General features: G+C 35.4%; 1 protein-coding gene across 1 annotated transcript; it reads left to right on the top strand.

The window, feature by feature from the left end:
• The first annotated feature begins 429 nt into the window (after window positions 1-429).
• Window positions 430-15,405, top strand: LOC103027108 (uncharacterized). The gene is made up of 9 exons (XM_007252154.3): window positions 430-2,194; window positions 5,533-5,784; window positions 6,898-7,005; window positions 10,048-10,128; window positions 11,101-11,238; window positions 11,433-11,543; window positions 13,528-13,608; window positions 14,448-14,528; window positions 14,692-15,405. Exons 2-9 carry the CDS (start codon window positions 5,554-5,556, stop codon window positions 14,794-14,796), a joined length of 936 nt encoding a protein of 311 aa, XP_007252216.3. The 5' UTR covers window positions 430-2,194; window positions 5,533-5,553; the 3' UTR covers window positions 14,797-15,405.
• Window positions 15,406-16,404: the final 999 nt, after the last annotated feature.

Consider the following 16,404-nt stretch of genomic DNA (forward strand, 5'->3'; position numbering starts at 1 on the left):
GGGTTGGCCAAATTTGGTAGTTAGCCTCTAGTTGAGGCCAAGTCAACTACTTTACGCATGCCCAATTAGTTCTACAGTTGAACAGGGTCTACTGAACAATTCTGCTTTTAAGTTTTCACCAGATGTTGGTCACGCTATTTGCATATTGGGTGTGTCCGCTCACCTCTCACTCACCATCAGTGTGTAATCCTTCTCCACAGGCTGCTTTTTCTTGGAAATTGTGCTGTTTGGTTTGGTTAACTTTCTGGTTTCAGTGTTGGAAGCTGTAAGAACAAGTGGCTATGTTTTGTGTTGCTACATGTGAATCACAAGTTACATGTCAGACACGTTTCATAGAACTTAAAATGTTTTTTTTTTTTGGTGAGATTAAATGTTTACGATGTTTATACACATGTAAAAATAATTTACTGAACTAAAGTTTGTGCAGTAAGTTTCTCACATTTTTAATTTTTACAGTGATAAGATAAACTATTTTAGTAGTTACTACTTAGAGTGGAACCTCCACAACATTAGGGTTTATGTTATGGCTAATCAGCGCACATGCAAACATTTGCTACTTTTACATTGCTTCCAGCGCATATGTAAAATATAAGAGATGCACTGAAAAGAGAATGTGGAGAATGACTACACACTAATGGTGAGTGAGAGGTGGGAGGACACGCCCAATATGCAAATAGCATGACCAACATCAGGTAAAAACCCCTGCACAATTGCTTAGTAGACCCCGTTCAACTAAAGAGTAAAACTGAGCATGTGCAGTAGTGCAGAGTAGTTATCTTGGTCTCAACTAGGGTTCAACTACAGTTTATAAATTTTGCAACACAAACTATTTAGTTAAAGTGGCAACTTTTACCAAAAACCTAATAAACTTAGGTGAGGTGACTAGTTTGAAATTGTTTACGATGCAGTTCGATAGTTTTTGTCCAGCTGACTTAAAAATCACATTAAGCAGAACAATTTAATTTTTTTTTTTACAGTGAGGGGACTCTACCTCATAAAGCTGACTAAGAAAATGAAAGATGCACACAGTTGTCATCTAACCAAGAAGAGGTGTCTCCTTTAAAGAATGTAAAATATAAAACATATATTTTTTTTGTTGAATAAATAATTCCATATGCATTTCTTAATAGAAAAATTATATAAAAAAAACACTGAATATAAAGTGTGTCCAAACTGTACGACATTTTTGTCACTGTACTTTAGGTACTGGCGGTGATACACATCCTACTATAACTAACTAGCAGAGGGCTAGATTGGCGATGGCTCCATTTTTGAGAGATGTGCTCAAAAATGAGATTTTGGGAGTTTAAGTGTCAGGTCTCAATTTTAAGGAATAACTTTTTAGGATAATACCAGAGAGAGATTTAAGAGTTGAAAATAAAGTTTAGGAGAGTGTCTCAAAATAAGATGAAGGGGAATCTAAGTAATGATCAAATTAATTTAGTGTCTGGCCCAAACTACAGGATTTTTCAACTGATGTTAAAAATATGAGGGATCCCACAGATAAAGACATTTTTTTTACTAATGTTTATGTATTTAATTGCTGGTTGTTGGTTATCAAACTTCCCACACAAAACAATCTGTCCTGAATGACACACCACATACTGTAAGAATATGTATTCCAAGCCAACACCTCAGAACCTCGCGACAGTTTCTTACAAACTGTATGTAAACCATCAGTAAATACGGAAAGTGGTCCTTGAACATCTACAAACATCTACGCTGTCTACTGTATAGACTGTTACCATATATTATTAGACTATAAAAATGTGTCTAAACATTTATTGCTACTATATATCTGGAGTTGGCTCTCTAGGCTCTCGCCATGTCTGTTTAGCCTCAGATGAAGATCAGTGTCGCCCCACACCACATGTAGCGAAACTCAGCACTGACCTTTTTCTATAAACAGAAAGAAAAGTAACACAGAGCAGAAGGACAGAGGGAATTCAGAGACAGGAAGAAGCTTCTGGTGAATATGGTTATTTACTCAGATGGAAGTCTAGTGCGTGGTGAGCTCCATGTGTGTTTCTGGTGGAGTGATTCAGTTAATGGGAGGGGGCTGACATAATCTTGGATGATTACTTGACTACGTGCTGGAGTTCATGTTGGGAGTGGTTTCCGGTTCTGCTGTAGCAGACTGTTGTGGATGTGCTGAGGACACTCTCCAAAAACACAGAGAAACAGAAATAAAGCAGTAAGTGTTCACTTAATATGCATGTTTTAAGCTGTTAGTGTTGTTGTGGTCTTTGCTGAGCTTGTTTGGTGGTGTGGTCTTTATTAATGATTTACTGAATGTTTTATTGCATATGATCAGGATTGACACTCTAATCCATTAGTGAATGTTACAAATTAAGGGATGTTTAGGTGGGTTATCATTGCCTGAAGCAAATTAATTATGTGAATTTTGCTGTTATGGGTGATTCAGCATATAAAGGACACTGTGCAATATACAGTCACTTGTTGGAAGCTAGTAGGTTACTGTAGTTACTATATATATATATATATATATATATATATATATTAGAGATGGACCGATCAGTGTTTTTGGGGCCGATTCTGATCGCCGATCGCTGATAGTGTTCCTGACCAAAAAAAAATCTTTTCAGGAGAGATATAATGTGTAAATATTTATAAGACACCAGAATTGTTATGTCAATACCTCTGGAATGTGTATTCCAACATCAGCCGCCTCAGCCTGTTTTGTCAGCTTACTGCTTAAAATATCTCACTTGCTGTTAATATATAGATAATTATACAATATTTTAATAAGAACAACAGTAATCCATCGCTCCAGAGTTTAGATTGGGCAAAAAATCCAGCCTGGCTCTGCCTGTCCTCATAAACTGTAATTAAGAGCGCGGACCTGATTTAAACTCCATATTTTTAGTAAGTAACGTTCCAGCAATAAAACAGAGCTTTTAACTTGAAAGAACGAAATCTGTTTTAATGATGTAAATAAACATCACTGTGACAGCGCTAGTCACAGTTTCACCGCAGCAAAGCCTGTACTGATTTCTGCCCCCAATAACCCGTTCAGTAACTTCCAATAGCCTTTAATAGTCTTCAGTAGCCTTCAACAGTCTAACCTGGCGGTCGTGTCAACTAAACTCCGTAGTTATAAACATCCTGAGGTGAGCAGCGCTAACTGATCTGGTTATAATGTAATCTGAGCAGTGACTGCTCTAAGCTGCTGCTGTTAGCTTGTGAGCTCACTGATTGGGCAGAAAGATGAACTGTAGAGAGCGGTATTATCCGGTTAAAACCTTTATTTCCTACACAGATGAACTTAAGAAAACTTAAAAAAAAAATTGTTTATTGTTGTAATATTATCCTTTCTAGCCGTGGAAGATTGCTAGCACCTCCCTAATGTAAATATCTCCAGTAGCTAGCATTATGTAGCAGAGCACTACTATAGAATGGCGTCAGGGAGCCAATAAATACCAAGCTGCAGTTCATTAATACATTCTACATGAATAAATCAATGCTACTTTAAACACTTGCTGTCAGTTATTACATTTTAAAGACACAGACTGACTACTGACTTTTGACTCTTTACCTGAAAGATACAAGCTTAACGTTAGCATGCTGCGCTAACCAATCGCTAGCATATGTCTGTAAAGACTTGAGGAATTTCTCTGTACATTTTAGTTACATATGATCTAAATAGCAGTAGCTTTCTGTGTCTATATACAGGATATATGGAGAATATATACATATTCTGTACACATGATAATAAAAACTAAATCATTCAGGTTGATTGGCAAACTTTAAATCCCAGCTCCTTTGAGATAATTAACAAGCACCAGTAGGGGTCTCTTTCTGTCCAAGTTTCTTGCTGATGGTCCTGTAGCCCAGTCCAGCCTGTGCAGGTCTACAGTCTTGTCTATGACATTTTTTGACAACTCTTTATTCATGCATATGGTGATCAGGAGGTTTAAATGGAAGAGACTGAGGCTGTATTCGGAATGGCATACTACTATACTGCGTACTGCATACTGCACTAGTATGTACTGCATACTACACACTGCCCAGTATGTAGTATTCGGTACTGCAACACTTTTGATTGTAGTACCCTACACGGTCCCTGACACACCAATCAGTGCTCTGTAGTGCTCCGAATTCCTTAGAGTGAGTTGTAAACAGAAAGAACATGAAAAATGTCCTACCTTTTCATTATTAAAACTAATGAGATCTGCATACTGTCCAGAACAGCAATTGCTGATTTTATTTTAGAGTTTAGCAGCTAACCCAATTCTAACAACCAATTAGCAGCAGCCCCCACAACCCAAGTATGTTCCAGTTATATTTAAATATGTTTTTCTATTTATTTTAGTAGATTACTATTTTCATCTATGTAAGTACCAACAAGAAGAAAACATTTAAACAAACTCTCATTCATATTTACACAATCTCAACACAAATCAAACAATTGTATTAATTTGTATTCAAATAATTCCCTTATTTAAAAGAAAAATATGTATTTAAACACAGGGAATTATTTATTAAATCAACAGAACGATTTATTAAACAAAGGTAATTATTTATTAAATAAAGAGAACGATTTATTAAAACTGAGGGAATTTTTTATTAAAGTAACAGAATAATTTATTAAAACTGAGGGAATCATTTATTAAAATAACAGAATAATTTATTAAAACTGAGGGAATCATTTATTAAAACTGAGGGAATCATTTATTAAAATAACAGAATAATTTATTAAAACTGAGGGAATAATTTACTGCATCAAGGAAAGTAATGGCTCACCGCTGTCGAGACCCTCCGCTGTCCCCGCCGCGGAAAGCGCTCGGTCGCGGCAGCGGAGGGTCCCGGTCGCCGAAAGCGCTCGGCTGCGGCAGCGGTGGGTCCCCGCCGCGGAGAACGCGCGGCAGCGGAGGGTCCCCACCCGCGGAGAACGCGCGGCAGCGGAGGGTCCCGGCGGCGGACAGCGCTCGGCCGCGGCAGCGGAGGGGGCTCGACAGCGGTGAGCCAATACTTTCCAAAATAATTCCCTTAATTTAAAAAATATATTTATTTATAAAATTTAAAAATCTCTCGCACTCGCCTCCATCTTGTTTTTTTCTGAAGCGAGCTGGAGAAGCCAGTCGCAATGCATGTTGGGATGCAGTACACCGCGAAGATAGCTCCCCATGCACACTGCAAAATCGGAGCGGAGTAGTACACCATCCGGGTACCTGTAGTGCACTACAGATCCTCAGTTTGGTCACATACTGTGTACTGCATACTGGCTTTAGGCAGATTTAGTACGCGAGTAGTATGTAGTATGCCATTCCGAATACAGCCTGATTTTGTGATGGATGTCTTTAATACAAATGACAAGGTGAGATTCTTAAAGAGACAGGACCAATTTATATTATTTTGCTAATATAGTGGACTTATAGCTGCATTTGACTAGTTTAGGAGCAATTTATGTTTTGTTTCAGAGAGAAAACTAATATATTAGTTATAATATAAAATGAATGCACGATGCACAAAGACTTTACTCTTATAATGGATGCTGTGTTTTTTCTACAGGTGAATAAATATTTGATAAGGATGTTTTCTGTTGCTGCTTGGGGCAAAAACCAAGGATTCCCAGCAGAGCAAAATGAAACTATAGTCTGGCATCCCCGGGCTCCTACTGCCAGGGCCCCTACTGCCAGGACCCCTACTGAAAGGTCCCCTACTGCCAGTGCTCCTACTGCCGGGGAACCTACTGGTGGGATCACTGTAGTGGTTGACACGGCGCGTTGGAGATATCAGAAACAGTCGAGAAAAACAATCGGGGTAATCCATTTAATTACTTCAGCAATGGCATCCAACATATATTCTAGAAATGATGGAATAATAAAGTGGAAGTTTGCAATTTGTAGCCTCCACTTTTTTTTTGTAAATTCTACAGGAAAAATAGTAAAAATAATTGCATTATATAATAATAATAATGTTACACTGCAACCAATTTCAGATTTTTTTTTTACAGTAAAATTATTTCATAAATAACAATTTACCATTTTTCTGTTGTAAAACTGTAGAATACGATGAATCTTTTGATGCCTTATAAAACAACCCACCTGTACATTTTCCAATAAAATGTGAGAGATCTGCTAGAGATTTGCTCTCTTGAATATTTAGTTATATTTTCTATAATTGCTTGTTGCCTGGCCTCGGTGTTCTAGACAGTATGTGCAAGTTGCCATTTTCTTTACTGCAAAGCATGACTTTATACTGCCTAAGAACTACAAGTTTCTGCTTCAATGTATTTTACTCTTTATTTACAGTAAAGTATAATTTTATAGTGCTTTATTGGCAACTAAAGACTCTAAACATGTAAAGTACACAGTACAGAATTATTACACTTTTATTGTATATTTATTTATGCCACAAATTTGTAATACTCTAGTTTAGAAAATTACTATTCATATTAAACAGTAATGTGCTATAATCATTCTCCAGAGTGAATTACTGTGAATTACTTGCCATTTTAAATATTATGTATTGAATTATATCAGCTTCTCCATAAATAATTAAGCTACACATAGTGCTAAAGCACTACTGTTATAAAATAATAAAAGTTGAATTGTTCCAAAAATGAATTAGGAGGTTATTAGTGAAGTCAATACTTTTTTAAACTTAAGTACTTATAATAACTTTTGATTTAAACTTAAGTAAGGTGTTGATTTTTAACTAAAGTAGTACACACATCGTGCTTTGCTTAAAATGTGGTGTAAATTAAATTAATTTTTTAAGCAAAGTAAATAATTAATTTTAAATAAAATTTATAAAAACAACAATGTTTTATTCTTAGTTACAACTGTTTTCTATAAAGTCTTCTACTAACAATTATAGGGTTGAACTACATAAATGCAACTTTAATATCTGTATGTTTGTTTCTTTTCTCAGGTTATTCAAATTATATTTGGACTGGTTTTTCTTGCGTTTGGAATTGGCTTTTTAGTCTTCGCCCCGGCTGCTCTCTATATTGGATTTCTTATCTTCAACTGTCTGTCTGTAAGCTCTGAGTTTATTTATTAGGTCCCACTTCATAATAAGTGTCTGTAATAACAGTAATTATTGATGTGACTGTTTTAATATTAACAGTTATTACAAATATTTTGCTCTGTCTAACTGACACACATAAACAAGTGTAATTATAAATTGTATCACCAGTACAACCATAATTAATCTGTATCAATACATACTTTACTGGTACTCACACAGTTATTGCATGGATTGTTAATGGGTGACTAAACAGTTATTTAAGACACTTATTATAAAGGAGGACCATTTATTATATTATACCAGAAATAAACAGATCCTGCTTGCTGAGAATTCACCCTGCCTGTGGTTTAGATTCGTTTGTTAGGCTATGTAAAAGTGTCCCAAATTCATTTTTTTGAACAAATTCAGAATACTGATATTTTTTTAGGCTATTTATATGATATATTTATGACCCATATCTAAAATCTCTGTGGTTTGCACTTTGTAATTGACACGCATGTGTGACAGAGCAATGCTTTACTTTAAGTTTCCCTTTAATCCTTATCAGGATCTTAAGCGCTATGAATGAGTTAAGGCTGCAGCTGAGCTTATCACAGAGAATTTGCTCCAGCCTTGTTGAAAAAAGGACACATTATTCGGACATGGACAAGCTTTTAATGAATTTTTCTTTGATTCTGCAGCCACAATCTGTTACTATGTTCGATCGATTGATTAGGATCGCCACACGGTTACAACATAAACCTCCTACATTAGTGAAACAGAGACATCACCCCATATTTTTTCAGTGCTCTGGTACGCTTGTTGTAAAGCGGCTAAAGTCTTCAAATCACTGCTGATGTTCCTTTTCCCTTCTCTTTACAGTCAGTCATTTTATGACAAGTGGCCCAAATTGAAAGTGAAAATATCAGATTTAATGCATTTTCCGCTGTTTACACTGCCACACAAACAACATACCTGCATCACATATAACATAAAAGATCAGGGGTGGGTTTCCCGAAAACGATCAACCTTAGCGAATAACGAACGAACTAACGAATGACGTGAGTAAAGAACAAGCCAGTTCTGCGAGTGTTTCCCAAAGAGCTTTGCAAAGTGAAAATTAACGAACGAGTTTAAAGAAAGTCTTTGTTGACTCCTCCCCCGAAAAAGAGCACTCAATCGATCCACAAATATCGATTCAACACTGCCAATATGCAGTATTTATTCACTATGACACCCTAAAAACGTAGAAATATTCTGAAATTTAAATTACAAAAGGATGTACTTTGGCATTAATAAAATACTCCTAAATATACATATGACTAAATAAATACTCGAAAATTGAATCTATTTTAAAAGATTAAACTTTTTTTACTTTTTTAAAACTATTATTGTTAATATATATTATATTAATAGATATTATACTAATATTATTAATAGTAATATTGATAGTAATAGTAATGTATTATTATTATAATTATTAATAATATAAAAATAATATAATAATACATATATGTATGTTCCTGTGTATATACATTTTAAACCAACAGGAATATGTTTTATACTTTATACACTTTGTGAAGCTCCAGCTCATCCTAAATCACCATCTCAGTTGGGTTTAGGTCAGGGGATTGTTAAGGCCATGCACCTTTTTGTTTACTAGATAATTCCATATGCGTCAATTAATAGTTCTTTGATGGTTTTAATATTAATCGATGATGAAAAATAGATAAATAAAAACATTGAATGAGACGTGTCCAACTTTTGACTGGTATTTATATATTTGTGAGCTGACACACCCCAGAGTTTGCCCAGATGAACGGCCACAATGTTGGTTAGAAGCACCTGATTAAGGAATAATATTAAAAATTACCTGCACATTCACCGATACCCTTTACAATACGTGTAGGTGTGATTAAAGACACCGCAGGCACCCCCTGCACCAGACCTACAGTACATGGGATTTTCCCAATAGCATGGAAATATATTGTGTTGTGCTTTAATTCCCGGCCTGGTGGGAATTGTGTACAGGTGTGTGTATTCCACAGTAACAGCCTGATTACAGAATCCACGGACTTGGTGACTTTGCAGCTTTGCTTAGACCGTCAGCATCATCTGCAGGAATTGACTGATTGCATTTCTTGCAGCATTAATGTCAAGAACTCTACCATCGCTAATCTGGATTTTAATAATTTATTCTTGGGTTTGATTGGCCAATTCCAATATGCCCAGTTAGAATACAAGCCACAGACAAAGTTGGCATTATAATATAATATAATATAATATAATATAATATAATATAACTCATTTACTCACTTACTCACTCATCGCCTACCGCTTTATCCGTTAAGGGTCGCGGGGGGTGGCTGGAGTTTATACCAGCTGGCATGGGGCGGAAGGCAGGACACACCCTGGACAGGCCGGCAATCCATCGCAGGGCAGACAGACACACAGACACATCCACTCACACACTCACACCTAAGGGGCAATTTTTATCCGACATCTAATTAGCCTGAACGTGCCGTCTTTGGACTGTGGGAGGAAACCGGAGCACCCGCAGACACGGGGAATAATATAATATAATATAATATAATAATAATTATATAATAATTATATAATAATTTAATGGATTATAATTAATAGTAATACATAATTGATTCAACCATGGAAATTATAATTTTTCTCCCTCAAAATTGGCGGTCCCTGGTGTTTAAGGCGCACCAATTTGTCAATGTAGACTGCAGGTCGAGATCCCCTAAAGAAGCTCTTTAAGAATAACGACTGGGTGAGGGCACTCGTCAATCTGCGAGCGAGTACTTTAGTTACGCACGGGTTTGGGAAACACTCTTTAATTAATGATCAATCTTAAGTACGACTTAACGAAGTTCTTAGCGTTACGAAGCTTTCGGGAAACCCACCCCAGATTTGGCCCACATTCACTTCACTTCTGTATGAACAGAGGTATATCAGGGTTATATCAGGGTTCACTAAGATGTGCAGGATCAGGTGGACGACTGGAACACACTGAAATGATTGGTTTGCTAAAATTTTTATTTTCTTTCTCTCTTTTAGCACTTCCTCGCCGGCTGTCTAAGTATTGCATCACCACTGAACAATTCCAATCCCTTTTTTGGATGTCAACATCTGTATTCGGTACAGTGCTGTTCTTTTTTTTATTTCTGATTTCTGAGCAAAGAAGCATTATATAGTGTAAATATAGTTATATAATGTGTAATGTGCAATACATTTTTATGAGTTTTTTATGGTATGGATCAGAAATTCAGTTTAAAGTACAGGTCACACATGTTATTTTTATTTAGTAAAAGACAGAAAAATGTTCTGGCTCAATAGAATCTAAATTAAATTAAATATAAATTATTGTTTCCTTGATATAGTTCAACCACATAGCAAAATTAATTCAGTTGAAATGTTGCACTCATATTGTGTATCGCAGTAGCCACACTAGCTAGCCCACATTACACAATATTACTATGAGGAATATGTAGACCTTAAACTGGGGTGTTTAACTTTTAGGGGTTGAAAAATGCAATTCATTTATTCACACAGAAAAAAACAAGATGACTCTTTTTGGCTATGATGAGAGTATGGGTGTGTATGGGCTAAGAAAATAAAGAAATACAATAAAGAATTAAATAATGGAATAGACCTTAATTCAGTGGGGCTCAAAACAGTAAATTCTCTGAACTAGTTAACAAAATGCCACAAATTTCAAAATAATAACAAAAATAAACAGTGCACCGCCCCCTCGCGCTTCTCAAGCAGCAGCAGCTTGTCACTCACACAGACACAGAGACAGCGCTGTGTATCTACTTTATGTGTCAAGAATCAAAATCATTGTAACATGACATTTGGTTTAATTGGTTTCATTTGGTTTAATTGCCTTTAATTGCACATCCTGCAATGTGACTCTTGCGCATGCGCACATTGCGATGACGATGCTTAAACGATATAATATAGAGCAGCCCTACTATGCATTTTTTTTAAATCTATTATTAGTGTTATAAAAAATGAAACAAATGTAATTGAAAATGACACGAGAATCTTTAAATGCATCTCAAATTTATACTAATAAAATCAGCATTTGCTCTCCTTCATCTCTCGTAGGTGAAAAACTCTGCGTGGGCAAATGTAATCAGTGTTGTAGCTACAACAGTCCTGATTGTTCTACTGCTTTTTGACTTTATCATGGATTTTGGATATGAGTGCAGCGGATTATGGGATTATGACTGCATAGAAGCTAAGGTATGTTTTGCTTTCTTTTTGCTGCATAAAGTCACTAAATTTAAATGGCTTCCACATGCTTTACAACAAAATATGACCTGCAGGAAGAAACTTCTGCAGTTCAAAACTTGACGACCATCTGCGATCTTTAGATATTATGAGATCTTGACAATAATTGGAATATGTTTGTGTTTTGATGTTTCACTCTACATCAGCACCGGATTCATGTGCTCACAGGATTCCTGACGGTGTTCACGTTCTTTGCCTGCTTCAGCTCCGTAATGTTCTTAGGGAACAGATTAAAAGGCTACTGCCCCGAAGCAACGGTGAGAGACCCAGTACCAATAAAATGGACCTTTTGTCCACATAAATTCAGGTGATAAACATGCAACCACTGACTGACAGTCTACAGCTCCATTTGATTGACTGTTTTAAAGTTGGAAAATTTAGCACTTACATGTGTCGAATTCTGAAACTATCAGTAGATTTTTCTTGTATAGAATTATCGTACAAATGCTACTACCACTATTACGACTTTTACTTCTGCTTTAACTGTTTTTGACCCTACAACTTCTATTACTGATGCCACTACTTGTACTAGTACTAAAACTACTACTACTAACATTACTAAAACTACAAAAGCTACTACTTATACTACTACTAATACTAATAATACTTTTACAATTGCTACTACTGATGCCACAACTGCATTCACATTACTGCTGGTACTTCAACTGCTACTTCTAAAGCTACTGCACAGTAAATTCTGTTTTTTGGAATAAACTCCCTGAGAGTTAATATCAACTCATTTTAAGTGTATATGCCTGACCATTGAATACATTCTATAACAGAGTTAAAGTAACTCTATTCTGGGAGTTGGCCTTTTAACTCTGTTCAGGGGCTAAATCTGAACTGTTGTGGGAGTTTTACATTTACATTTACATTTATGGTATTTAGCAGACGCCCTTATCCAGAGCGACTTACAACAGTGCTTCAAAGTTACTTAAGATATCCAAAGCTAGTTTGTAGACTAGGATCAAGAGATACATAGAGCTTAATCATGTCACCCTAGGAACCCTTTTTTTATTATTTTTTTTTTTTATTAGTTTAGGAACTCTTTGAAAAGATGTGTCTTCAGTCGACGTTTGAAGACGGCGAGTGACTCTGCTGTTCTGACATCCAGTGGAAGTTCATTCCACCACCTTGGTGCCAGCACAGAGAAGAGTCTGGATGTCTGTTTTCTGTGTGTTTTGAGTGATGGAGGTTCGAGCCGAGCCGTGCTGGAAGCTCTAAGAGCTCTTGGTGCAGATCTGGCTTTGACCATCGCCATCAAGTATGAAGGTGCTGGTCCGTTTTTTGCCTTGTAGGCCAGCGTCAGGGTTTTGAATCGGATGCGGGCGGCAACAGGAAGCCAGTGGAGGGAGTTAAGATATTTATGCCATCTAGAGTTAATCTACATCTACAGCTCTCAGCTGGAGATAATTTTACCATAAACTCCTTCACAGTGTTAACAAATAATGCAAAGAATTGTATTATTAATCTAATATTATTAAAAAAACATGGAACATTTAAGAGTAAAAAGACAACAAAATTCATCATTACTGATTACAATAACAATCTCATTCTTAACAAGTATGTCAGTGTATATTTTTTCATTGCAGTTCTCAGTGCATTGCCAGCACTGCGTCACACTTAACAGTGCAGAAGATGGTAATTTGCCCTGATAGCCAACAACACAATCGGCTAGGCAAACAATCATTATATAAAATATCATGAAACACCCCATGAAAGGGAGACTTCACACTGATGGTGAGCTAGGATTGGGGGACACGCCCATTAGAGAGTTCAGTCATGCACCTCAACACCTTGGAATAAACTCTGAAATACTACACCACCAAAGATTTAATGGTTGTTTGCCTAGCCGACGTGTTGTTGGCTATAAGAGCAAGTTACCATCTTCTGTACTGTTAAGTGTACTGTTAAAAGTACTGCCAGTGCACTAAGAACTGAAATGCAGGATTAGAGTTGTGATGCAATGTAAAAATTAACGCTGGGAGGGAGATTATGATAAAATTAATTCCAACTGAGAGCTGTATTTTAATGTAGATGGGGTAAGTTTTTTAACTCCCACAACAGTTCAGATTGAACTCCGGTACAGAGTTAAAAGGTCAACTCCCAGAAAAGAGTTAATTTAACTCTGTCATAGAGTGTATTTGATGGTCACGATTATACATTAAAAATAAGTTCTCAGGGAGTTTGTTCCAAAAAACAGAATTTGCTGTGTATGTAACTGCTATCTCTATTTTATAGGGATCTGTTGTCAGTATGCCTCCAACCCAATCAGCTGACTCTTCAATGCCCACTGCATTCCAAGATCCCGCCGGTCATCAGGTAAATAATAGCTGTGAGCTTTTTGTAGGAGGTTTGACTGTATTACTACATAAAAGCAGCGTGTACATGTAATTATGTAATTACTAGTAATTATGTAAGCCCGGATAAGTTGAATTTACTTAAAATATTTGAGGAAAACGGTTGCCTTAAAAAGGTCAAGTAATGGGTAAAGAAAACTTAAGTTAGCATAAATTAAAACATTAAGTTATTACAACTAAAGGGGAAGTTTGTTTATTTCTAAAGTAATCACTACACACTGATGGTGAGTGTCAGAAACTGTTTGACACACCCAGTGTGCAAATAGATTGTGACAGAAGCCAATGGAAAAGAAGCTGTTGGTTCAACTCAAAGATCTCTGTTTAAATGAATTTGTGCCCACAAATGTTCAACTAACTCAAAATAGTTGAGTATTGTTTAGAAATTGTATTTTATGTAAAACAGACTTCTATTACCACTACTGCTGCTACTGTCACTACTACTATGTCTGCTGCTGCTTCTACCATTTCTAAAACCACAAGTGCAATTTTTACTGCAAATGCTGCTATTACTTTTACAACAATTAATACTTTAGTACTTTTACAACTGTTGCTACTACTGTTGATATTACAGTCGGCAGATGCTTAACTGACTTAAAAAAAAAAATAGGTTACAAAAAGCATCACCACAACCAAACTACAGCACTAAAGGCCTTCCTGTACAATTATAATAATATTTTAACAACATAACTTAATATGAATATTGTGTTTTACTGAGTACTTATATTTTTAATGCTTTAAGTATTTATGTCTCTGCTTACATGTCTATTGCTCCATGATAATCTCTGTATCTCTATTTTAAAGGGATCTGTTGTCAGTGTGCCTCCAGCCCAATCAGCCCACGCTTCAGCGCCCACTGCATTCCAAGATTACACAGATCATCGGGTAAATGATAGCTGTGAACTTTTAGTACAAGTTTGACTTTATTAATACATGAGAGCAGCGTGTATATAATTATGTAATTAAATAAATGCTCCATTCATAGCCACTTAAAATAAAATCCAAGATTTGGAGAAGAACATGTAATGAATCTGCTTTTTTTTTGCAGAACTCGTGTTACAGTGATTATGGAACAACAGCGATGGATGTGCACAACACATGTTCAGACGATCCTCCATCATACGATGAATGTGTCCAAACAGACTGGCAATGAAGAAGTTCTGAGAAGTCCTGAGATGATGTCATGATGCTTTTTTTTCAGTTTATAATCTCTTAAATTTTTGTATATTTATAAATGTTCACCACTGCTGTCATATTGATCCCTTAAATGTGCACAATGTTCATTAGAATATTTTCCAGCATTTAAAAAATGTGAGTATTGCAAAACAAATGGCCAAAGGGAATGACTGTAAGTCATGTAAGTGTACTGTAAAAAAAAACTGTGCTGAACAATAGTAGCTGCTTTTTTTCACACTGTGAAGCTCCAGCTCATCCCAAATCACCATCTTAGCTTAGGGTTTAGGTCAGGAGGTTGTGGAGAATTAACACTTATTTTGTTAATTACATAATTCCATATTTGTCCATTAATTGATTTTATACACAGTCTTTTATATTACATTCAGAATGTGTTACAATTCAGAAAATACATTAAAGAAAAAAAAAACAAGAAAAAACATTAAATGCTAAGGTGTGTCTAAACTTATATATTACCCGTATTGCTTTACTGGTTGCGTTGTTGCCATATTGTTTAAAGTGTCTGTGTCATTTGTATCATGTTGTAAGTTTTGTTGTAACTTTTGCTTTAAATAAACTTAAACCTGAAAATTCTCTTTTATTTTTTTAAAGGGCTTTTATTAGGGAAAGCTAATGGCAATATTGGTAGGCTTTTATATAGTGATGGGAATTCCGTCTTTTTCTAGGGAGCCGGCTCTTTCGGCTCCCAAGTGGCTCCTTTGATTTTTTTGTTTGATTAAATCAATTTATTACCAAATTATGTGTAAAATGAATAACTAGTAATTTTATACATAATATAAAATATGTATTATTTAAATGGCTTTATTTATACAAAAATAAATTATGAGTTACAAAAACAAAGGCCCATCTCAAGTAAACAAACAGGTCCAATCTAAATATGTATATTATTTGTAAATTTGCAACTATATACAGCGAAACAAACAGCACCGAACAACAACAAAGTGTCACTCAACAAAATAAAAAATAAATGTGCAAATAAATAAGAAACCAAGAATCGAGGTAATGTTTTTTTTTGCAAACTTTAGCAAAGATTGTTTTTTTTTTTTAAATAAAAAGGAGCTCATCTTTGAAGGTTGATTCTGTTTCTGTTATGATCTGCCCTCTTTGCAGATATTATACGTTTTTTTCATACACTGACCTTAATATAGAGTATATTATTAATATTATTATTTTATTGAGTAAATACTTCATTCACTGTTGTAAATACCTGACCTCAATACCACAATTTAATACACTGTAAACCCGGATAAGTTGAATTTACTTTAAAAATTTGAGGAAACCGGTTGCCTTAAAAATGTTAAGTAATGGGTTAAGAAAACTTAGAACATCAAGTTATTACAACTAAAGGGGAAGTTGATTTTACTTTTTTGTTTTTGTTATATTGTAAGACCATCTTCTCACTGGACTTTACTTCACTTTTGAAATCCTTTATAATTGCTAAGAATAAGAAATGACTAAAAACTGTAAGAATTTATGATGAGCTTTCACTGGCCTCTTGTTAATATTTCTTTATTTTTATACATTTATTTTCTTCCTTAATGTATATTTTTATGCTGTCTTCTATTGT

Source organism: Astyanax mexicanus, chromosome 5 (assembly GCF_023375975.1).
Source record: "Astyanax mexicanus isolate ESR-SI-001 chromosome 5, AstMex3_surface, whole genome shotgun sequence".
In the NCBI taxonomy this organism is placed as follows: Eukaryota; Metazoa; Chordata; class Actinopteri; order Characiformes; family Acestrorhamphidae; genus Astyanax; species Astyanax mexicanus.